The following is a 19,751-nucleotide window of genomic DNA, read 5'->3' on the forward strand; positions in this document are numbered from 1 at the left end:
AGAAGTAACATATAATATAATCCCTCTAATTTATAAAAGCATTATCTTAGGGGAAGAAGCAGCCAAAACAAAGTTGAAGGCACCAATTATAAACCTTTAATTATCTTTTATATATGTACAATTAAACCTTTAATTTGCTAGTAATCTTAGTGGAAAGGGCACTGATCGAACTAATTGGTAGCCCTCACAAACAGAATTAAGGAGCCCCGGCCCCCTCAATTAATCGATCAGCAAGCACCCTGGAAATATGAATATGCCATGACGCATGATCGATCAGTGGGTTTACCTAAATAAGCAAATGAACTGGATAGCATTTCAATATTTTAATTAACAACTACATTAATTGTCGGTCTCTCTTGTTTTCTTGCATGTTGCTGTTGGCCTAGGAAACCAAAAAAAAAAAAGTATTCATATTGCGGCTGGTTTAATTAATTTTCTATATTTTCCATGGAGTTTTGCTTTAAAATTAAGTTTTAAAAACAACTAGTTTGAGTGGATATCGAGTGATCTCCAAACAAAAAGCAAATGCGTCATCATTTGGTACTAAATTTCTGTAAACTTTTGGTAAAAATATTATTCTACCTTTTTTATTTTTATTGTAAACATTGTAAGTTATCGCAGAAAAAAAAAAAAAAAAAGGCATTTGGCAGAGATAATAATTTAAATTAATATTATAAAAATAATCGATAAGGTGCCTTTTTGTTAATTTTTTTCCAATAATATAGAGGCCAAGACAGACCAGTTGACAGTTGTTATGTTCTGGTCCTACGAGGGAAGGGCATGCTGTTTCAGAAAATATAGAAGGTTGCGTTGAATTTGGATCAGAAATATATTCTGGGCTAAATATTAGTTGCTGATTCAAACATCAAATATGCTAAAAAAATAAAAAATCAAATACGCAAGTTGCGGAATCGATTTACGTCCCGTATTTTTCCAGCAACACGTACGTCCTGATTGAACTTGTTAGAGCATGCTTGTGAAACGCTCCGTTTATATTATTTATTTCATAATTTTCATGGTATAATCTATTTTATAAAAAAAAAATTAAACCCACGCCAAACTAGAAACATTAATTAATACAAATACAATTAATAATTAATCTATAAAACCATTGCTGTACGCCTTAAAATGTGCACTAAAAACTCAGCGGATATGTCAGAATTGTCAGTATCAGCTGGTAGTCCTTGATCTCATTCTCACGTATAAATTTGACGGCTCCTAGTAGCCCTCTAGCTATCTCTTTCGTTCTTCCTTTCTAAATTTGTTGAATATATTCGTAAACGCCCCTGATTATTTGTGGACCTTACGATCTCCGTGGAAAACTGGGCGGCTATATTTGTTCCAAACGGTACGGTGATCAGCCGTTCGGGACGACGTCACTGGCAAATCCCGTTTTCCTCGTGATTCCCAACGTCAAATCCTCGTCCTTTTTCCTCCAAAAGGTATATCAACGGTTAGACTCTTCCATACACGTACAATTTTTCCGGATTTTTTTTCTTCTTTCTATTGTGATTGTGATAATGTGAGGGATTTATTGAGAACTTTGTGGCTATAATCGAAGTCGTAATTAATGCTCGAAGATGTAAAGTAGTAGTAGATCATCAATCATTGCGCGAATCCTCGTGTTGCGCAGGTGCAATATGAGAGGAACCGGACCGAGTCCTGTTCAGAATCGGAAATCGACGGAGATGTCCGGGAGAGTGGTGTGGAAGGTAGAAGAGGAAGAGGAGGAGCGGGTGGGGGAGAATGGGGAAGAGTACGAACTGGAGGACGTGAGGGACCGGATCAAATCGTCGCGCGGAAGCCGCTTCAATCTGATCACCAACGAGTTGGGGCTCGACTCCACTCGCCGGAAGTTTAGTCGCGAGAGCCTCCTCTTTGGCATCCGAGACCTCTCTCAAGGCCTCGTCATCCATCCCGATAACCGGTACCACCACCAGTCTTTCTCGTATTTGTTTTATTTATTTATTTATTAATTTAAATCAAGCTATTATATATGATAGTTTAACATCGAAGTAGTAGTAATAGTTTCGAGTTTGGACTCCGACTCGATATGCTTTTGGGGAGATGACTCAGACGAGGATAGATACGAATGAGAAGAGAGAAGTTTTTGTATGGTTGGTTAAGAAACCGCCGTTCCCGCCACCGGTATATACGTGGCGGTGAAATAATGGATGGGTCTCCCGAAGATTTGGTAGGGCTCGACCGGTGACCACGTCGTAGTCATTGTTTTGACTTTCTGAAACTGATGAAATCGACGGTTGTAGATTTTGAGTCTAAATATGCTCTCGGGGAGATGAGGATAGATACGAATGAGAAGAGAGAAGTTTTTGTATGGGTGGTTAAGAAGCCGCCGTTCCCGCCACCGGTGAATACGTGGCGGTGAAATAATGGATGGGTCTCCCGAAGATTTTGTAGGGCTGGACCAGTGACCACGTCGTAGTCATTGTTTTGACTTTTTGAAACCGATGAAATCGACGGTTGTAGATTTTACAGCTGGGTGAGTGGGGATTTAGCTGGAAAAGGTTTTGGTGTCACTGGTGGTCCGCGCGTTTTTTTAAGAGCTTTGTTACTTACACAACAGGTTGTGCACAACAAGTGCACAACCTGTTGTGTAACAAGCATTTTTCTTTTTTTAATCGGAGGACGATGACAATTGACAGGGACTGTGACCGTGATGATCGCGGTTTGACTGCGACACTAGGACCATGATTTTGTGTGTCTCTGCTGTATGTGAACCATAAGGTTTGCTGGCCTATCTCAAAACGTGACGCAAATAATTTGTTGATTGATCCTTGAATTGCGGGCATGCGAATATAATGGAACACAAGCGACACCATTGATAGATGTAGAGTCCATATAGGATTTATTAGTATAAAGTTTAGAGTAACGGTAAAAACTATACTTTTATTCTAGTGCTATTTTATTATGCTAACATGATAAAAACAATTAGTCTTTACACATAATTCATTGTTAATTTTTTTTTAAACTATCAATTGTGTCAACGTCCTCCCATAAAATATTAAAATATGTCAATGTCTTTTTTAATGACAAAAATACCATTCATAAAATTATTATTATTTTTTTAAAAAAAAAACTAAAAAAAATCTAAAATAACAAAAAGTAATAAAAAAAACGAATAACAAAAAAAAAACTGGTTTTTGTTCTTTGTTTTTATAATTTTTAGTTTTTTCCCCTCAAAATTAGTTTTTTTTTTTTAAATTATTATTTTTTTAGTTTTAGTTTTAGTTTTTTTTTTTTTCAAATTTATAAAGACATTTTTGTCTTATTGAAAAAAATTTATAGTCATTTTGTCTTCTTATTGGTCTTTAGGGAGACATTGACATTTTTTAGTAGTTTGAAGGAAACATTGACATAATTGGTAATTTGGGAGAGATATTGATAATTAAGCGGTAGTTTGATAGGGATATTTAAACTTTTTCCAATTTTTTTTTTTAAAAAAAAACAGACTGATCTAAGAATTAATTGTCAATATTACGTGAATAAAATGAGATAATAGTGAGATAAAAGAGTGGTTTATATTATGACTTTAAATTAAAAAGAAAATGCTCTTACAAGGGAGAATCATAAACTCAACTGGTTGATGTTAAGTCTTCCCCAAAACTTGTTCTATATTCCATAGTTATTTATGATGTTTATTTGGTATTAACTTAACAAGAATATGGAGTTTAATAGATTTTTTCAATAAAAAGAGAGTATCCAAATCTTTTGAAAGCCAACATTTAGCAAGACATAGAGGCAAAAACTGTAAGAATAATCTTAATGGAAACAGTGCGATCCTGGTACAGTTCACATTCCACTATGTTTTGGCCAAGCCATCCAACTCTGTCCTTTATTTTGCATGTGCACCTCTACTCGACCTTCTCTGGTGATGTTCAGATTTAAGACAATAAAAATTAGGTAATAACTAAACGAGAAAATAAATAGAATGTAGTGACGAAACAATGGATCAATCTTTGATATTTCTTTATTTCTTCCATTAATTTTAGATATTTGTCAGACTTTTTTTTAGAGGTATTTTCCTATTATGTTATTTTAATTAATATTTCTGGTCTGATTGTCGGGTTTTGACCAGTAGCCAGTAGCCAGTAGCCAGGTTGGCCATGTTAAGGCCAGAGACTCAGAGAGTACCCTATGAAGACAATTACGGTGGCTACTGTCACTACCGGCTACTTATCTGTTCCTCCAACTCCAATTTTTTGGAATTCTCATTTTCATTAATTTTTTTCTTCTTGCTGCATTAACGGTCATTGGTAAAGGCATCGTATTGATTATATCTTATTTTATAAAGATTTTGGCCAATGCATGCAAACGGAATGAAAAGAAAAAAACAACCTCCTTAAATGTTTGCTTGTTTGCCGCCTAGAAAGTAAAAGCACTAACAGCAGATTTTCAACCATTTTTTTTTATATTTAGAGAACAAAATTACTTTTGCTTCCGTATAAGAAAACACTCCACAATAGATTCTCTTACATTTTCCTGTATCAATTAAATATTAATTTTTTATTCTTATTTTATTCTTTTTCTCTCTTCCCTATATCAATTAAATATATATTTTTTTATATTAAAATAATACATAAGGAATGAATAGTAGACATGTATACATAGGGAATTTCTATTCATTCCCAACACCCTTATTTAAATATAAGGCATCTGTTGTGGAAAGTTATCTGATATTTTTCATGAAATTTTGGATGTTTTCTTGTTCTTGTTTTCAGATTGTATTTGATAGTTTGCTCTGTGTTAGATTTAGCTTGGTCTTTGCTTTTTAGCACAGATTGTTTGTGACTGACTCCATAGGGCAAGTAGAGGTTCATATGTCAACGCAGAGGCACCTTTCTGTTGACTAAGTTTATTTGTAGCAACTATCGGTATGATCTGAGATTTGGGGTAACTGTAATGGGATATTTGTATGGTTCTGAGTCCCTTTATGGTCTGAGTTTGTCTCTGGATGTAACTTTGTTACCCTTTAGTGTTTTAATGAAATGATTACATTTTCCCTTCAAAAAGAAAAAAGAAAGAAAAGAAACAAAGATAATTAGACTAAGGCAGTACAGCGGGGTAGAGAAAGGGTTAAAACATATACCGTTCTTATCCCCAAATCCTGTCTGCTTCGATCAAAATCTCAAATTGCAACATTTTTTTTTTTGCTTAAAATTCTCATATTTTTGGCCAATATTAACTAAATTTTTTCATTCAAGCTAGTCAAAGAAAACATGCTTTATCTAGTGGGGGAAATCCTAGGCTACATACCACATTTTATAACTGTTAACTGCCTACATTACGATTAGCGGTGATAACCGCTAACCGTAATCGCATTTCCACCCTTAGGAAGAAGACAGTTGGCTTTTAACACCCTTTTCCTTCCGTTCAGTGAATCAACCTTGGCATTACTAAATGAAATATCCAATTCATAGAGAAAACCTGATCGTAGTCATTATCAGTTCACCTTTTTTTAGCGGTCCAATCATTGGACTACATAACATACTGCCGTCAAGGCGGCCCTTTCCTTGGTCTTTTGATCAATGAACTATGAGACCAGATTTGTTTGGATCATTTTTTGTTTAATTTGTAATTTTAATTTGATGCATTGTATTTGCTGTTTTTGGGTGATTGTTCGTCCATCCCCTCCTTTTGTAGATTATTTTATTTTAATGGTTAATGCTAAGAAAAAAAAAAAAAAAAAGGGTTACTTCCCTCTGGGTTTGTGTGTTGGGTAGGCTACATATTTGTTTCAGTTGAAGAAAAGACTTTGAAAGTTAAAGTGCAGGTGGTATCGGGCATGGGTGAACTTCATACTGTTATGGGCAGTGTACTCGTCCTTCTTCACGCCCATGGAGTTTGGTTTCTTCCGGGGATTGCCCGAGAACCTCTTCATACTGGACATTGTTGGGCAGATAGCTTTCCTTGTCGACATTGTCTTGCAGTTCTTTGTGGCCTTCAGAGACAGCCAAACCTACCGAATGGTCTATAAGCGCAACCCTATTGCGCTCAGGTCAGTTTTCTCTTCCCTCCACGATTTCCTGGGTTCTCATACTTCCAATCTATTTAAACAATTGAAAAACTTTTTACCATCTATAGGAATGAAAGAGTTTTAGATTGGAAAATGGGTCCAAGTCCTTGTCTTCTGTCTTCTAGCTAAACACGGGCTATAGGGGGAATCCAACAATGTCATAGATGGAAGTACTATATGATAGTCATGTTTTAGAATTACTAATACATTTTGCTTCAATTAACTGCTGATTTTTTTTTTTTTTTTTTTTAATTCCTGAATGCAGGTACCTGAAATCTGGTTTCGTCATTGATCTTCTTGCTTGTATGCCTTGGGATATTATCTTCAAGGTATCATCACTCTTTCTAAGCATTACTGGTGTCTCTTAACACTTTTCTTTTTTGCTTTTAATATGTTGAAGGAATGTCTTGTTATATTTTCTTTTTCCTCAAGTAATTGCATGTTTCTGCCATCAATCCTATGTAAAGTTTGTATTTTATTTTTCTATTTTTTGTTTTTATAAGCATATGTGCGTGGAGGGCTATCTGACACAATATAAAATACAATTTTGTCAGAAAGTCTTCATTACTTCACAACACTTAAGAACTTCACCGTTGTTCTTTCTTTTTCTTTTTTTCTTCTTCCATAATCCTTGCTTTTTATCCCTTTTTCCCTTTCAAAGTTTCTAGTTTAGTTTGTATTTAAGATTTGGTAGATGGAATATGGAAAAATCGATAGAGTATTCTCATAACCTTCTGAGCATAAAATTATTGATAGTTGCGGGCATATTAAATGTGTCCAATCTGTTGCTGGCGATGGCAATTAGATGATTAATGTCATTTATATCTTACATATGTTTGGTTTTAATCAATGATCTCATATTCTCATATCAATGCTATTTTTGTGAATTTGACGATGCTCCTTATTTTGTTACCATTCCGCCTATTCAAATGGTATGTAAATGATAACGGATAAATAATTTTCATTGAGAAAAACCCTGCTAGATTACAAAACTTATTCACTAGAATGTGTATTATATTAGCTGTCTAGTAAAAAAAAAAAGGGTTAAATACACTTCTGGTTCTGAGTTTTGGAAACTTTATTTTTTAATACCTGAGTTTATCAATCGCAGATGGTACCTCCGTTTTGAAAAAAGACCAAATTAGTAACTCAATCAAGTTTTCCGTCCAAAAACTAACGGTCTGCCAGGTGTCAACCCCTAAGGGTTGACATGTGTTTTAATATAAAAAATAAAAAATATTAAAAAATTAATTAAAAAATTTTAAAAATAAAAAATAAAAAACTTGAAAAAAATTGAAAAAAGAAAAAGAAAAAGAAGAGGGGTGGCTCAGCCACCCACTTGATCAGTCTGGGGTGGCCGAACCACCACAAAAAATAAAAAAAATAAAAAATTCAAGGGTTTTGGCCATTAGGGGTGGCCAAACCACCCCCAAGGGCCGGGTGGCTAAACCACCTCCGTGGCCCTTGGGGGTGGTTTGGCCACCCCGGCACTCCCAAGGGCCAAAACCCTTGATTTTTTTTTTTTTCCTGTCATGGGGTGGCCGAATCATCCCCCATGGGGTGGTTCGGCCACCCCAGACCAGTCAAGAGGGTGGCTCCTCTTCTTTTTCTTTTTTTACTTTTTCAATTTTTTAATATTTTTTAATTATTTTTTAAAGATTTTTAATTTTTTTAATTTTTTAGTTTTTATATTAAGACATGTGTCAAGGGGTTGATACCTGACGGGCCGTTAGTTTTTGGATAGAAAACCTAATTGAGGTACTAATTTCGTCTTTTCCCAAAACGGAGGTACCATCTGTGATGCGAATCGAAACTCAGGTACTAAAAAATAAAGTTTTCAAAACTTAGGGACCAAAAGTGTATTTAACCCAAAAAAGAAATCATAATAAAAGGAAATATATACTTGTCAAACTAACACCCCTTCAAAGTGCCCTTTTTTTGGCAAAACCCTTTGATTAATTGTTTGCGTTAATACGGATGAAAATGGCACACATGACCTACACATGCATATTTTGGACTAGAAATACCCAAATTGCCCTAAACTGCTATTTGCAAATTGCAAGGATACCCCAAACTACAAATCTATGACACTTAATAGTTAATCCCTTCAAGCTACCATGTCGTTGCAATTTGGTCCTTTTGTTGGATATTGATAATAAAATGGATGAAAAATGACGTATGTAACTTACACGTGCATGATTTAGACTTGAAATGTTCAAATGATCTTAAAGGAAAAAAAGACAACAAAAATTAAAAGAGGGAGAGAGAGAGAGAGAGAGAGAGAGAGAGGAGGGGTGGTCGACCACTCCATGAAGGCTTTTAAAGTACACCAACCACCCCCTTAAGACTTTTGGGTGTAGTCCAACAACCTTTTAAGGCTAAGGGGTGGTTCGATCACCCTCAAAACAAGGGGTGACCGCTCTAAGGCTTTTGGGGGTGGCCAAACCACCCCTCAACCTTGACTTGGCCACCCTCAAAAGCCTTCATGGAGTGGTCACCCACCCCCTCAACCTTCAAGAGGTGGTCGTCCACCCATAAAAGCCTTTAGGGGATGCTCGACCACCCCTTCTGTCTTGAACGGGTATTTGACTATCTCCAGAAGTAGTCAATCACCCCTCAACCTCTCATCTCTCTTTTAAAAATTCTGTTGTATTTGTTTTCCTCCAAAATCGGGGTAATTTGGATATTTCAAGTCTAATATATGCATGTGCAAGTCATAAACTGCATTTTTCGTCCATTTTAAGGCCAACATTTAACGAATGGGCCAAATCGCAATAAAATAGTAGTTTGAGGGGCTCAAGTGTCACAAATTGGTAGGTTAAAGGTGTCTTTATAATAGGTAATTTAGGAAAATTTGGGCATTTCAAGTCCAAAATATGCACGTGTAGGTCACGTGCACCATTCTCCATCCATTTTAATGCTAACAACTAATGGAGGGGCTTTTTGCAACAAAATGGTAGTTTGAGGAGGGTCAAGTGTTACAAATAGTAGTTTGGTGGCGTCTTTGTAACATGGGTGTCAATTTGAGGGGGTTAAGTATATTTTCCCCAATAATAGATTTAGTTAGATGTAATTTTTCTTGAAGAAAGGGGTGGGCTTTGGTTCTAGGAACCATGTTTTTCTATGCATTGAGGTTTTTGTGACTGCCCCCACCAACACTCTTTACCATGACATCTTGTTATACTGCTGTCGACTAAGTATCCATGATAAGGCAAAGCACAGAGGTATTCCAAGAAGTTCCAAGTAATGTAGAATAGGATCTGTGATTTGAGAAAATTTACAGCATATTTTTAAGATAACTTGAAATTGTAAAATTTTCCCAATTATTTATTTTTTAAGTTGTTGCTCTTTCTGTAATCATTTTTAGAAATCTGTTCTGAACAGGCTAGTGGAAAAAGAGAGGAAGTGAAGTACCTTTTATGGATCAGGTTATGTCGGGTTCGCAAAGTCACGGAATTTGTTCAAAAGATGGAGAAGGATATACGTATAAATTACATGTTTACTAGGATTATAAAGCTTCTTGCTGTTGAACTCTATTGCACACATACTGCAGCCTGCATATTTTACTATTTGGCTACCACTCTGCCTCCTGCTGAAGAGGGTTATACATGGATTGGAAGTTTAAAGCTGGGTGACTATAGTTATTCACATTTCAGAGAGATTGACTTTTGGAAGCGGTACACAACGTCTTTATATTTTGCAATTGTTACCATGGCCACTGTTGGTAAGTTATTTATCTTTTACCTTCTATATCACTAAATACAACCAAAAATTGTTATGGTTTTTGTGATGGGCATTTGGTTCGTGAATCGTCATCTCATGAGTTGTAATTTCAACCAATCCTTTTGGGGTAAAACACATATGTGATTAACGCTTTAATGAGTCATGATAAAAGTTGTCCATAAATTGTCTAGAAGAAAATTAAAATAAGTTTTGTTCTAGGGGAAGTGGGAGGGGACAAAGTATGTAGTCTGTTGAAATTTTGGCGTGCTTTACTTTAAGGATAAGATTTTTTTTTTTTTCCTCCCTTAAAGCTCTTCAATACATGTGCTTAATTAAATGTATGTTACACAAACTTACTGAAATTTTTTCCTAATTTTCTTTACACCATATTCTTTTTCCTAACTTTCTTGGGTACAAGATGTTGTCAAGTAACTTCTTACAGGTAATAATTTGTGCTTTTTGATGATTTACCCACATTTAATAATGCGCAGATCTATATTCTGCGATGAATTTAATTATAGTGAATACTTGCCTCCCATTTACAATTGTGAGACAAATTGAAACTGCACAAACTTTCTCATTGTATACTTAAAGTAATGCCTCTTTCTGTTGCAGGTTATGGAGATATTCATGCAGTCAATATTAGGGAAATGATATTCATCATGATATATGTCTCTTTTGACATGGTTCTTGGTGCTTATTTGATTGGTAACATGACAGCATTGATTGTAAAAGGATCAAAGACAGAAAAATTCAGGGACAAAATGACAGATCTCATCAAATATATGAACAGAAATAGACTTGGGAGGGAAATCCGTAATCAAATTAAAGGCCACGTGCGCTTACAGTATGAGAGTAGCTACACTGAGGCTGCTGTTCTTCAGGACATCCCCATATCTATACGGGCTAGGGTAAGTAGAAAGAGGGGCATTTTTGAACCTCAAGTATTACTAGTATCTACTTTCTTTTTTTCATCTGCTCAGAAACAAAATAAAAAAATAAAAAAATTGATCTGCTGATTGCTAAGCTTTCTGGCAATTTCACGCTTTCCTATCTGAGTTTTTTCAGAATTCTTATTGTTTATTGTTCTTTCTTTGGTTTAGTTTCAGTTTTCTATATTAACCCAAGAACATATACTATTTTGGTGGCATTTGTTCATGTGATGTATTAGTTAACTGAGTAGTTTGAATCGGTCCGCAACTGCATCTTTTATGTACCCAGCATGTTCTCAGTAATTGCTCGCTAAGTGTCAGAGGCACTTTCAAGGGAGCCATATTACTATACTTGTCAATATTCTGATCCTGATGCCTCTTATGTGTATCCAAAAAAACTGAGAAATAAGTTTTCTAATTTTGGAAAACATCAGATCCTACTTAGTCTTTCATTTGCACATCTAGTACATGCCTTGAGCTAAATCCAAAAAAAAAAAAAAAAAACCACTATGGTTAAAACTTTGTAATCAAAGTTCTCTCTCATCAAACACACATACAGTTCTAACACTTCTAATCCTAGTTAGACTTGGACTCGTAATATTAAAAGTACTAAAACCAAACTAAAAACTATGTAAAGGACCACAAGCAAATAAACCAAATCAATAAAAAGGCCCTTCAATAGGGTACTACTACAGCCCATGTCCAGCTAATCTAGACATTAGTAGAAAATCATGATTTCTATATCCAAGCAAAACTAAAAAAAAAAGAGAAACTGCTAGCTCCCTAATGCAAAGAAACACAATCGTAAGATTTGATAGTATCTAGAACAGCCCACGTAGGTATCAAACCTATTTTCAAACTTTCTTTCATCGTTATTTTTTATTTTTCTTGAGCCTCATGTATCCCATATCGGTTGGTTAATTAAATTAAATGTTTTGTCAACAAGTTTGAACTAATCATAATTAGTTGACTGTTCTTTGCAGATTTCCCAAACTTTATACTTGCCGTACATTGAAAAGGTTTCTCTCTTTAGGGGATGCTCTTCAGAATTCATCAATCAGATTGTAAGTATTTGTTGCCATTGCTTAATTGATAATAAATATTTATAAGTCATTTTGTGGACTCCATTTGCCATTGATAATGGACTTCATTTGTGATTGACATCTCAATCAGCTTTAGACTCTAGGATAGCATTGAAAAAGTAATGTTGCTTCAGGGTCTTTGTACTTCTTTTGGAACAGCCAATGTCTGTTGCAAATATTTTACATGGACATGGACATGGAACATGGATGTGACATGAAACGGCAACTTCCTGAAAAACAGGACATGGACAGAGTGTGCACTTGAAGTTTGTGTGTGTGTGTTGCGTGGAAGATGGTCCCTTGTTGCATTCTGTGGTGCTTGTGGAGGGAACACAATGACAGGCAGTTTGAGGACAAAGAAAGATCTATTGAGGAACTCATTTCCTTTTTCTTTCATTCCTTGTATCCTTGGGTGGCGGCGTTCCTCGCACCTTTACCTCTTAGTTTTAATGATTTCCTTGATCTGTTTTCTTCTTCTTCCTAGTTGCTTTTCTTGTATACTTCCTGTGTACTTGATTGCGCTTTGCGCTTTTTATTGATATCTCTCTTATCAAAAAAAAAAAGTTTGTGTGTATGTGTGTATGTGTGTTTCATCTCTTGATGTGATCAAGTCAGAGATTTTAACCTAGGCAGCAACATTTTGTATTGCAAGGACACTGATGTCAATGTTTAGAAAGGCCACTTCAAAATACGTAGACTTGAAATAGTAATGGGGGTAAAAGTGTGAGTAAGAATCAGAAGTGTTGTTGTGCATAAATTTGCAGAGAGGATTTCCTTTGTTGCATTGAAATCCTTGGCTTCGCATGAATTAATGAAGTTCTTGTTTGTTCTTGCAGGTTATTAGACTCCATGAGGAGTTTTTTCTCCCAGGAGAAGTGATAATGGAACAGGGAAATGTGGTAGATCAACTGTATTTTGTCTGTCATGGCGTGCTGGTATGATTCTAGATTCCATAGTCACTGCTGTCGATCATTCTGTTTGCTGAACATTATGCTTTGTTTCTTCTTCTTTTCTTCCTATATATTTTTCTTGGATAAATCATCTTTTCTTTGGTTTCTGTATCCTCAAGTATGAGTTTGTCTTTGAGCATGTTAACACGTAGTTCAGTCATTAAATCACCTTGCATTTTATTTGTCTATGTAGTTTCACCATGGTGCATGAAGCTTTCAGTGTATGCTAGGTCTGCGTTATATATCCTTTAATATAGTCACCAAGTCAATATCCTTCATTTGATTTTGTTTTGAACTGTATTGGGCTATATCCCAATGTATTGCGATGTTCAATTATGTTGTTTCCTGAGAAGGGCAGGTTAAGGATTCTGACATTTTCAACATGTGTATGTTTACAAGACTAACAAAACTAGTCCTGTGCAGGAGGAGGTAGGTATAGGGGAAGATGGATCAGAAGATACTGTTTCACTTCTACAACCTAACAGCTCATGTGGAGAAATTTCTATTCTTTGCAACATTCCTCAGCCCTATACAGTTCGTGTTTGTGAACTATGCAGGCTTCTGCGGCTTGATAAACAATCTTTTACAAATGTATTAGATATATATTTTTACGATGGTCGAAAAATCTTGAACAACCTTCTAGAGGTAATTAACTTTGTAATTTCTATTAACTTCTGTTAGTAGAAGTAGAGTATATAATTGAATATAGAAATATTTTTGAAGCCAGTGTAACTTCTCACTCCCAACGACACAATATTGTCTGCTTTTAGCTCCTCTAAACCAGACTTCCCAGAAGATCACCAATCCTAGTACTACTCTCGCATAAGCTTCTAATAGGTTTATGACCATCACGACTTTAAAACATATTGTCTCAAGAGTGGTGTGCTTATACATATTAGCACATCCCCATTCCCATACCCAGACGATGTGGGAAGTCACAATCACCATTTTTTGGGACGTAGCGTCCCCGCTGGCGACCCTCATAGGATCATCCAATTCTTGACGTCCCAGGGAGTGCTCACTAGTGACCCTCATGGGCTTGTGCACGCTCTACCCATCTTATGCTGGTCAATGACTCTGATACCATTTATAACGACCCGCTCCAAACGACACAATATTGTCTGCTTTTGGCTCCCCTGAACTGGACTTCCCAGGAGGTCACCTATCTTGGTACTACTCTTGCATAAGCATACTTAACTATAGAGTTTTGATGGGTTCATGGCCATCATGGCTTTAATACCTGTTGTGTGTCAATAAGGGAATGGATGTACATATAAGCGCATCCTCATTCCCATACCTAGGCGATGTAGCACGTCACACCTAGTCATCAAAATCTCGAGCAATCTTCCTTTTTCTTTTTTGTTTTATTTTTTATTTTTGTTTCTTTAGTTAAATTTGATATTAGTTTTCTATTGTGTGTAAATAAGATGACTAGAATTTATACAATAACTTACAGGGAAAAGAGTCGAATCGAATTAAGCAACTGGAGTCAGATATCACCTTTCATATTGGAAAACAAGAAGCTGAGCTTGCTTTGAAGGTGAATAGTGCTGCTTATCATGGAGATCTGTATCAGCTAAAAGGTCTGATACGAACCGGAGCTGATCCCAACAAGACAGATTATGATGGAAGGTCACCCTTGGTATGGAAATTCTAACTAATGTTTTAGATTTGTCTTATGATTAGTTTTTCACTCTTTCTATTTTTATCTTATTCTCTTAAGATTCGTCTTATACCAAGTTATATTGGCATACTTGATGGAAATTGTTTCTTAGTTTATATATAATGATTAAACGAACTTTGTCCTCTTTTCTTTAATTATGTATTAACATTTTGCGGAATACAAGACATATAACAAATGGCATCTCTAACAATCAGATGATGCATCACGAGGTTCCTCATGGAGCATCAAACTGTATTTTCAACTGTACTTCCACTGTTAACAGAGAAAAAACTGTATTTTCTCTGGATGTTTCTAGACTAATGATCTTAATTTCTGAGAAAGGTGCAAGATTTTCTTAAGAAAATGTTTTAAATACCAAGTCTTATATGCAAGTCTTACCATTATGTCATTGGTTTTTTACTAAATTCAGTTGCTATGATGAAGTTTTCCACTACCCTAGCAATTTGTAGTCCCAAAAGCAGTAGAATTTAGTTTGTAAGTAATTCTGCTTTATATGCAACAGTAAAAGCGTAAGGCACTTGCCCCTTGCTATCTCTTACCAACCTTCCAGAGCCACCTCTTTTACCATGATGAAGCCAGCCTCGATTCTCCAGTTTCTTAGATTCTCCCTTCTTCAACATATCAGGAAGGAAAAAACATCTTCAATTAGCTCTATTCTTCTCAGTGTCCACCATCTCCTTGCGTAACAACCAAACCCTTTGGCAGTTTCAAAATGTTTGATTTTCTTTTAATTCAGATACTTTGCACCAGCTGCAACTTCATTGCAATATTTCAGGTTGAAGCCTCATAAGTAATCTCATCGAACTTCAATGGTGTGTTCTCTGAACTTCGCTTTTGAAAAAAATCTTGTAATTGGAACGGTATTAGGATCAAATATTTAGGCACCCACCAATTAATTTGCATAGTCATCTTGCCACATAAGTTCAAAGAAATGGTGAGTGTCCCTTCTCTTTTTCTATTAGGGAGTATTGAAATATGGAATACATACCCATAGTGGTAAATATATGTGTGTGGAGGCGTGGGTGGATAGGTTTGGTTGGGTGCATATGTATATATGTATGCAATTGGAGAACTGCACTGCACTTTTATAACTGCAGCATAAAGTAGCAGGTTTATGTCTAGGATAGATACATGGAATCATGTTGGTGGCAGGTGCAACTTATGTTAGAAAACTTTCCAATATAATTTGTTGTTTGTAGTTTACTCCCTCCATTAACACAACATATATTATAAAAATATTGAAAGAAAGAAAGCATTGCTTATGTTTGAGTGGAGCCTTTATTTTCAACAGCATCTTGCAGCATCAAGAGGACATGAAGATGTCGCACTTTTCCTTGTTCAGGAAGGAGTAGACATCAATATTAGAGGTATCTTTCTTATGTGATAAATCAGCATACTTCTTTGCTCTGCTTTATGTAAATTTCATTCTGTTACCTGTTCCATAGTATCACATGTGGTTTATTGTTTTGCATAGATAATTTTGGGAATACACCTTTACTTGAAGCCATCAAGAATGGGCATGATCGAATTGCTGCTTTACTTTTTAAAGAAGGGGCCTCCTTGAACATTGACTGTCCTGGTAGCGTTCTCTGTACCGCTGTTGCAAAGGGGGATTCAGACTTTCTTAAAAGGATTTTATCCAATGGTATTGATCCAAACTCCAGAGACTATGATCATCGAACCCCACTTCATGTAGCTGCCTCCGAAGGATTATATTTGATTGCGCAGTTGCTAGTAGAAGCCGGGGCTAACGTTTTCTCAAAGGACAGGTACAATTCAAATATTCATTTTGCTTTTTGGGTTTTTCAGTAAGGCTTAATCCTATGAGTTCAATATATGAGCCGACTTGCAGTTATTATAGAAGCCTAACTAGATATGGATGAACCCTTTCAGTGAATTACTTTATGATCTGTAGTTTTTGCATGCCATCCAAAACCCTAATAGAGCCGGTTATTTGATACTGTTGTTTTAATGATATCTGGGGAGAAGTTCCATTGATCCTCTCTCTCTCTCTCTCTCTCTCTCTCTCTCTCTCCCCTCCTCAAGAGTATGACCAGATTTTTGTTTTCCTCAATCATATTACTGTAAAATTTTTGTTTACATAGCAAATCAATCATTTTATGCCGTGCAACATGACATGATTAAACAATGAAGTATCCTATGAAATGCTCTAGTATTCAAATGTATACAAACATGATCTCTGAGATCAAGACTGCAAATGCCATGTTTTCATTTTGCCTCAAATCTGTGTACCTATACCTTGTGCACCTTTTAACCATAGTGTTCATAGTAAAAGTGAACTTCATTAATAGAAAGTGGACCAATGAAAATATTGGACTTCACTAAATGAGAGATGGGGTTTTCTCTCAAGGACGTGGAGCTGCTAGATCTTTACTTGTTTAGGTTGCTTTCTCAGTATCGTATGATGTGGCATCTTGAAACTACTTATCAAGAAAAAGGCATCTTGAAACTCATCCTTATCATTGATCCAACCTAACCTACTGGTAGCTCTATATAGTTTTAACCTTTGATTATAAAGCAGTGTTATACATGGCTCATGTTGTAGTTTTCCTCCTTTCTCAGTTTTTGTGCCCTTGTTTTCTTTCCTCCTGCAGTAGGAAAAGAGGATTAAGAATTCCTTTTATTCACAGTTGATTAGTCTATTTCATTGTTCTGAAAACTATATCACTTTTTTGCCATTTTACCTCTACAGATGGGGAAACAGCCCAATTGATGAAGGCCGAAAGTGTGGAAACAAAAATTTGATCAAGCTACTGGAAGATGCAAAGTTGGCTCAGTTATCAGAATTCCCCTATTCTGCCCAAGAAACCACAGGTATTGGAACAGCTCTATGATTAGCTCTTATTATGCAAACATGTGGGAATCAACTAAATCTAATCACCAGAAAGTAGGTAAATGTAATGGGTATGTTAGTTAATGGGCCTTTGGCCTTAATAGTTTAATGGGCTTTGAATGTAATAGGTACATTAGGTTAATGGGCTTATGGCCTTAATAGCTTAATGGGTTATGAATAGGTTAGTAGTCTATATAAACAAGAGTTGTAATAGGTATTAGGTACGAAAATTGGTATCCAGTCTTAGACTGAAAATGGAGGCTGAGCACCTCGAATGTTCACGGAGGTCTGGCACCCTTGAAGTTGCCATATCTGTATTTTTCTATTTTCAATAGAAGTGTTCTACGTTCATCAATCCGATCTGAATATTTCTTCCATTCTTACATCAATTCATCACTTTCTTTCTATTTCTTTTCCATTTCCATGTACAAATTCGTAATCCAAGCCTTAGACATCAGTAACAGTGAATCCACCTGTTACAGTAAATGGCTTGCTTTCTTCGGAGAAATAGAAAGAAGAATAAAGCTTGGAAAACGCTCCGAAGTCTGATAGATGTTGCTTTACTAAATTACAGCTGGGTAATGGAACTAGTGTGTTGGGTTGGAAAGTTTCAGGTTTGGGTAGACAAAAGGAGGCATTATGCCAATTTAGAACACCTGTAGAGGACCTAGACTTGGACTCTGAACAAAAAAAAAAAAAATGATCTGTCAAAGCCTATGTTGATTTTTTTTTTTTCCCCTACATTTTGGCCCATCCCAAGACTTGAACGTACGAGGGAAATGATCTTCTTTTTGCTAAGACGGAGCAGAATATTTTGTTTAAACCAGGTTTATACCAGGTTTGACATTGCAGAAAGTTAGCAAATAAAGAAAATAGATGAGTGATACCATTTTTATGCTTCTCTTTCTTTATTTGGTATTTAACTTGTATTACCTGTGCGATTAGAACCTTCGACCTCTCACCCACCACTCTGTACTTAAGAGGGAGGGGGGGGGCGGGGTAGAAGATGGGTGATGCTGTCTTCCAAAAAGAATAAGGATATCATTGTGGTTCACCTCTGTTAGAATTGTTTGGGTGAATTACAGAATAACCTCTTAGTTTCTTGATGTGATGTGATGCTACACTTCTTTTTTTTCCTCCTCCTTTTTTTATGTATTTATTTTTTTTACTTGGGCTGTTGATAGTTGAAGAGGTATCTAAAGAATGAATCTGTATGATAATTTCAGGATAAAAATCTAACTTGGTGTGATCTGCTCGTTTTATTCTTCTGTTTTACCTTCCAGGAGCTTTTTTAACTAGTCCTTTCTGTGGGCTGCTTTGGTAGAGAAACTATGGGGAGTAAATAACTGAAATTCTGTTTCCATTTACAGATAAAATGCTCTCAAAAAAGTGTACGGTGTTCCCCTTCCACCCGTGGGATCCTAAAGAAAATAGAAGACGCGGAATTGTGTTGTGGGTGCCACATACAATTGAAGAGCTTATCAAAACAGCAGCCGAGCATCTAGAAATTTCAAGTTGTTCCTGTATATTATCAGAAGATGGAGGTAAAATTCTTGATGTGGACATGATTAATGATGGCCAGAAGCTGTATTTAGTCACCGAAACACATTAGCATTCAAGCAATATAATTTAGTACTAGTCTTTGTATCATCTTGTGTGCAACCTTATCGTATATGTAGTCAGCATTGTAGCATATCTGCATTATATGCATACAATATGCATATCAGTATAATATATATTTGCTTTACAATTATGTACTTTTAAGAGTAATTTATGATACAAATAAGTTCAAATTTGTTTCCTTTACGTCACCTTTCGATATATATAGTCTCCTGTACTTAGTATATTTCATTATATATGAATTTGGATGTTGCCAAATCGGCTGAAGCTTAAGCTGTTAAATAGCCTTTATTGAGTTTATTTTGCTGACTAGCAAAGAGAGGAATTTAAAAGCTTCATTACTGTGATGAACTGAGAACCATGCTGTTGCTTTTTGCTTATCTGGTCTATCCTAATTGAGCCGACATAGGTTCGTATCAACTTATATGGTTTGCGCTATGTACAAGTCACAGTAGTGGCCGAACCACCCTAGTGGTCATAACCCAATCATTGGGGGTCGTTTGGCCACCCACAAAGACCTACTTCTGGGTGGCCGAACCATCCCCTTGGTCATTAGGGTGGCTAAACCACTTCAATGACCTAGTTGGGATGGTTAAACCATTCCTATAGCCAAAAATGGTTGTTCAACCGCCCCCAATGGTTGGGTTAAGGTGCCCAACCACCCCTTCGAGTCTTCAACTACTGCCAATGGCCGAGTTGGGAATAGGCAAGCCACACCTGTGCGTGCAAGTCACATCAACTCTCTTGCATATGTGTACTACTGAAACCTGGGCCATTCATTTAAAAGAATAACTTAAACTAAAGTATTCCACCGAATTTTAATCTTGAAATATAAGACAATGCAACTTCAAACTAATAAAACCTCATACAAT

The 19,751-nt window shown here is 36.0% G+C and overlaps 1 protein-coding gene across 1 annotated transcript; it reads left to right on the forward strand.

Moving 5' to 3' along the window:
- The first annotated feature begins 1,147 nt into the window (after positions 1 to 1,147).
- On the forward strand, positions 1,148 to 19,054 carry LOC133859443 (potassium channel SKOR-like). Its single transcript, XM_062294851.1, has 14 exons — positions 1,148 to 1,442; positions 1,634 to 1,927; positions 5,792 to 6,016; positions 6,300 to 6,363; positions 9,419 to 9,758; positions 10,373 to 10,668; positions 11,673 to 11,753; positions 12,608 to 12,706; positions 13,145 to 13,366; positions 14,178 to 14,363; positions 15,697 to 15,772; positions 15,880 to 16,174; positions 17,119 to 17,240; positions 18,630 to 19,054. The coding sequence occupies exons 2-14, from the start codon at positions 1,641 to 1,643 to the stop codon at positions 18,869 to 18,871; spliced, it is 2,535 nt and encodes an 844-aa protein (XP_062150835.1). The 5' UTR covers positions 1,148 to 1,442; positions 1,634 to 1,640; the 3' UTR covers positions 18,872 to 19,054.
- The last annotated feature ends 697 nt before the right edge of the window (positions 19,055 to 19,751 follow it).

This window comes from Alnus glutinosa, chromosome 2 (genome assembly GCF_958979055.1).
Source record: "Alnus glutinosa chromosome 2, dhAlnGlut1.1, whole genome shotgun sequence".
Classification (NCBI taxonomy): Eukaryota; Viridiplantae; Streptophyta; class Magnoliopsida; order Fagales; family Betulaceae; genus Alnus; species Alnus glutinosa.

What these genes read in the sequence shown, in the direction of transcription:
- LOC133859443 (XM_062294851.1), top strand. Translation starts at nt 1,641, where the DNA reads ATGAGAGGAACCGGACCGAGTCCTGTTCAGAATCGGAAATCGACGGAG. An exon ending in CGCAACCCTATTGCGCTCAG is followed by an intron (nt 6,017 to 6,299) that starts GTCAGTTTTCTC and finishes TCCTGAATGCAG; the next exon opens with GTACCTGAAATCTGGTTTCG. An exon ending in TGTTACCATGGCCACTGTTG is followed by an intron (nt 9,759 to 10,372) that starts GTAAGTTATTTA and finishes TTTCTGTTGCAG; the next exon opens with GTTATGGAGATATTCATGCA.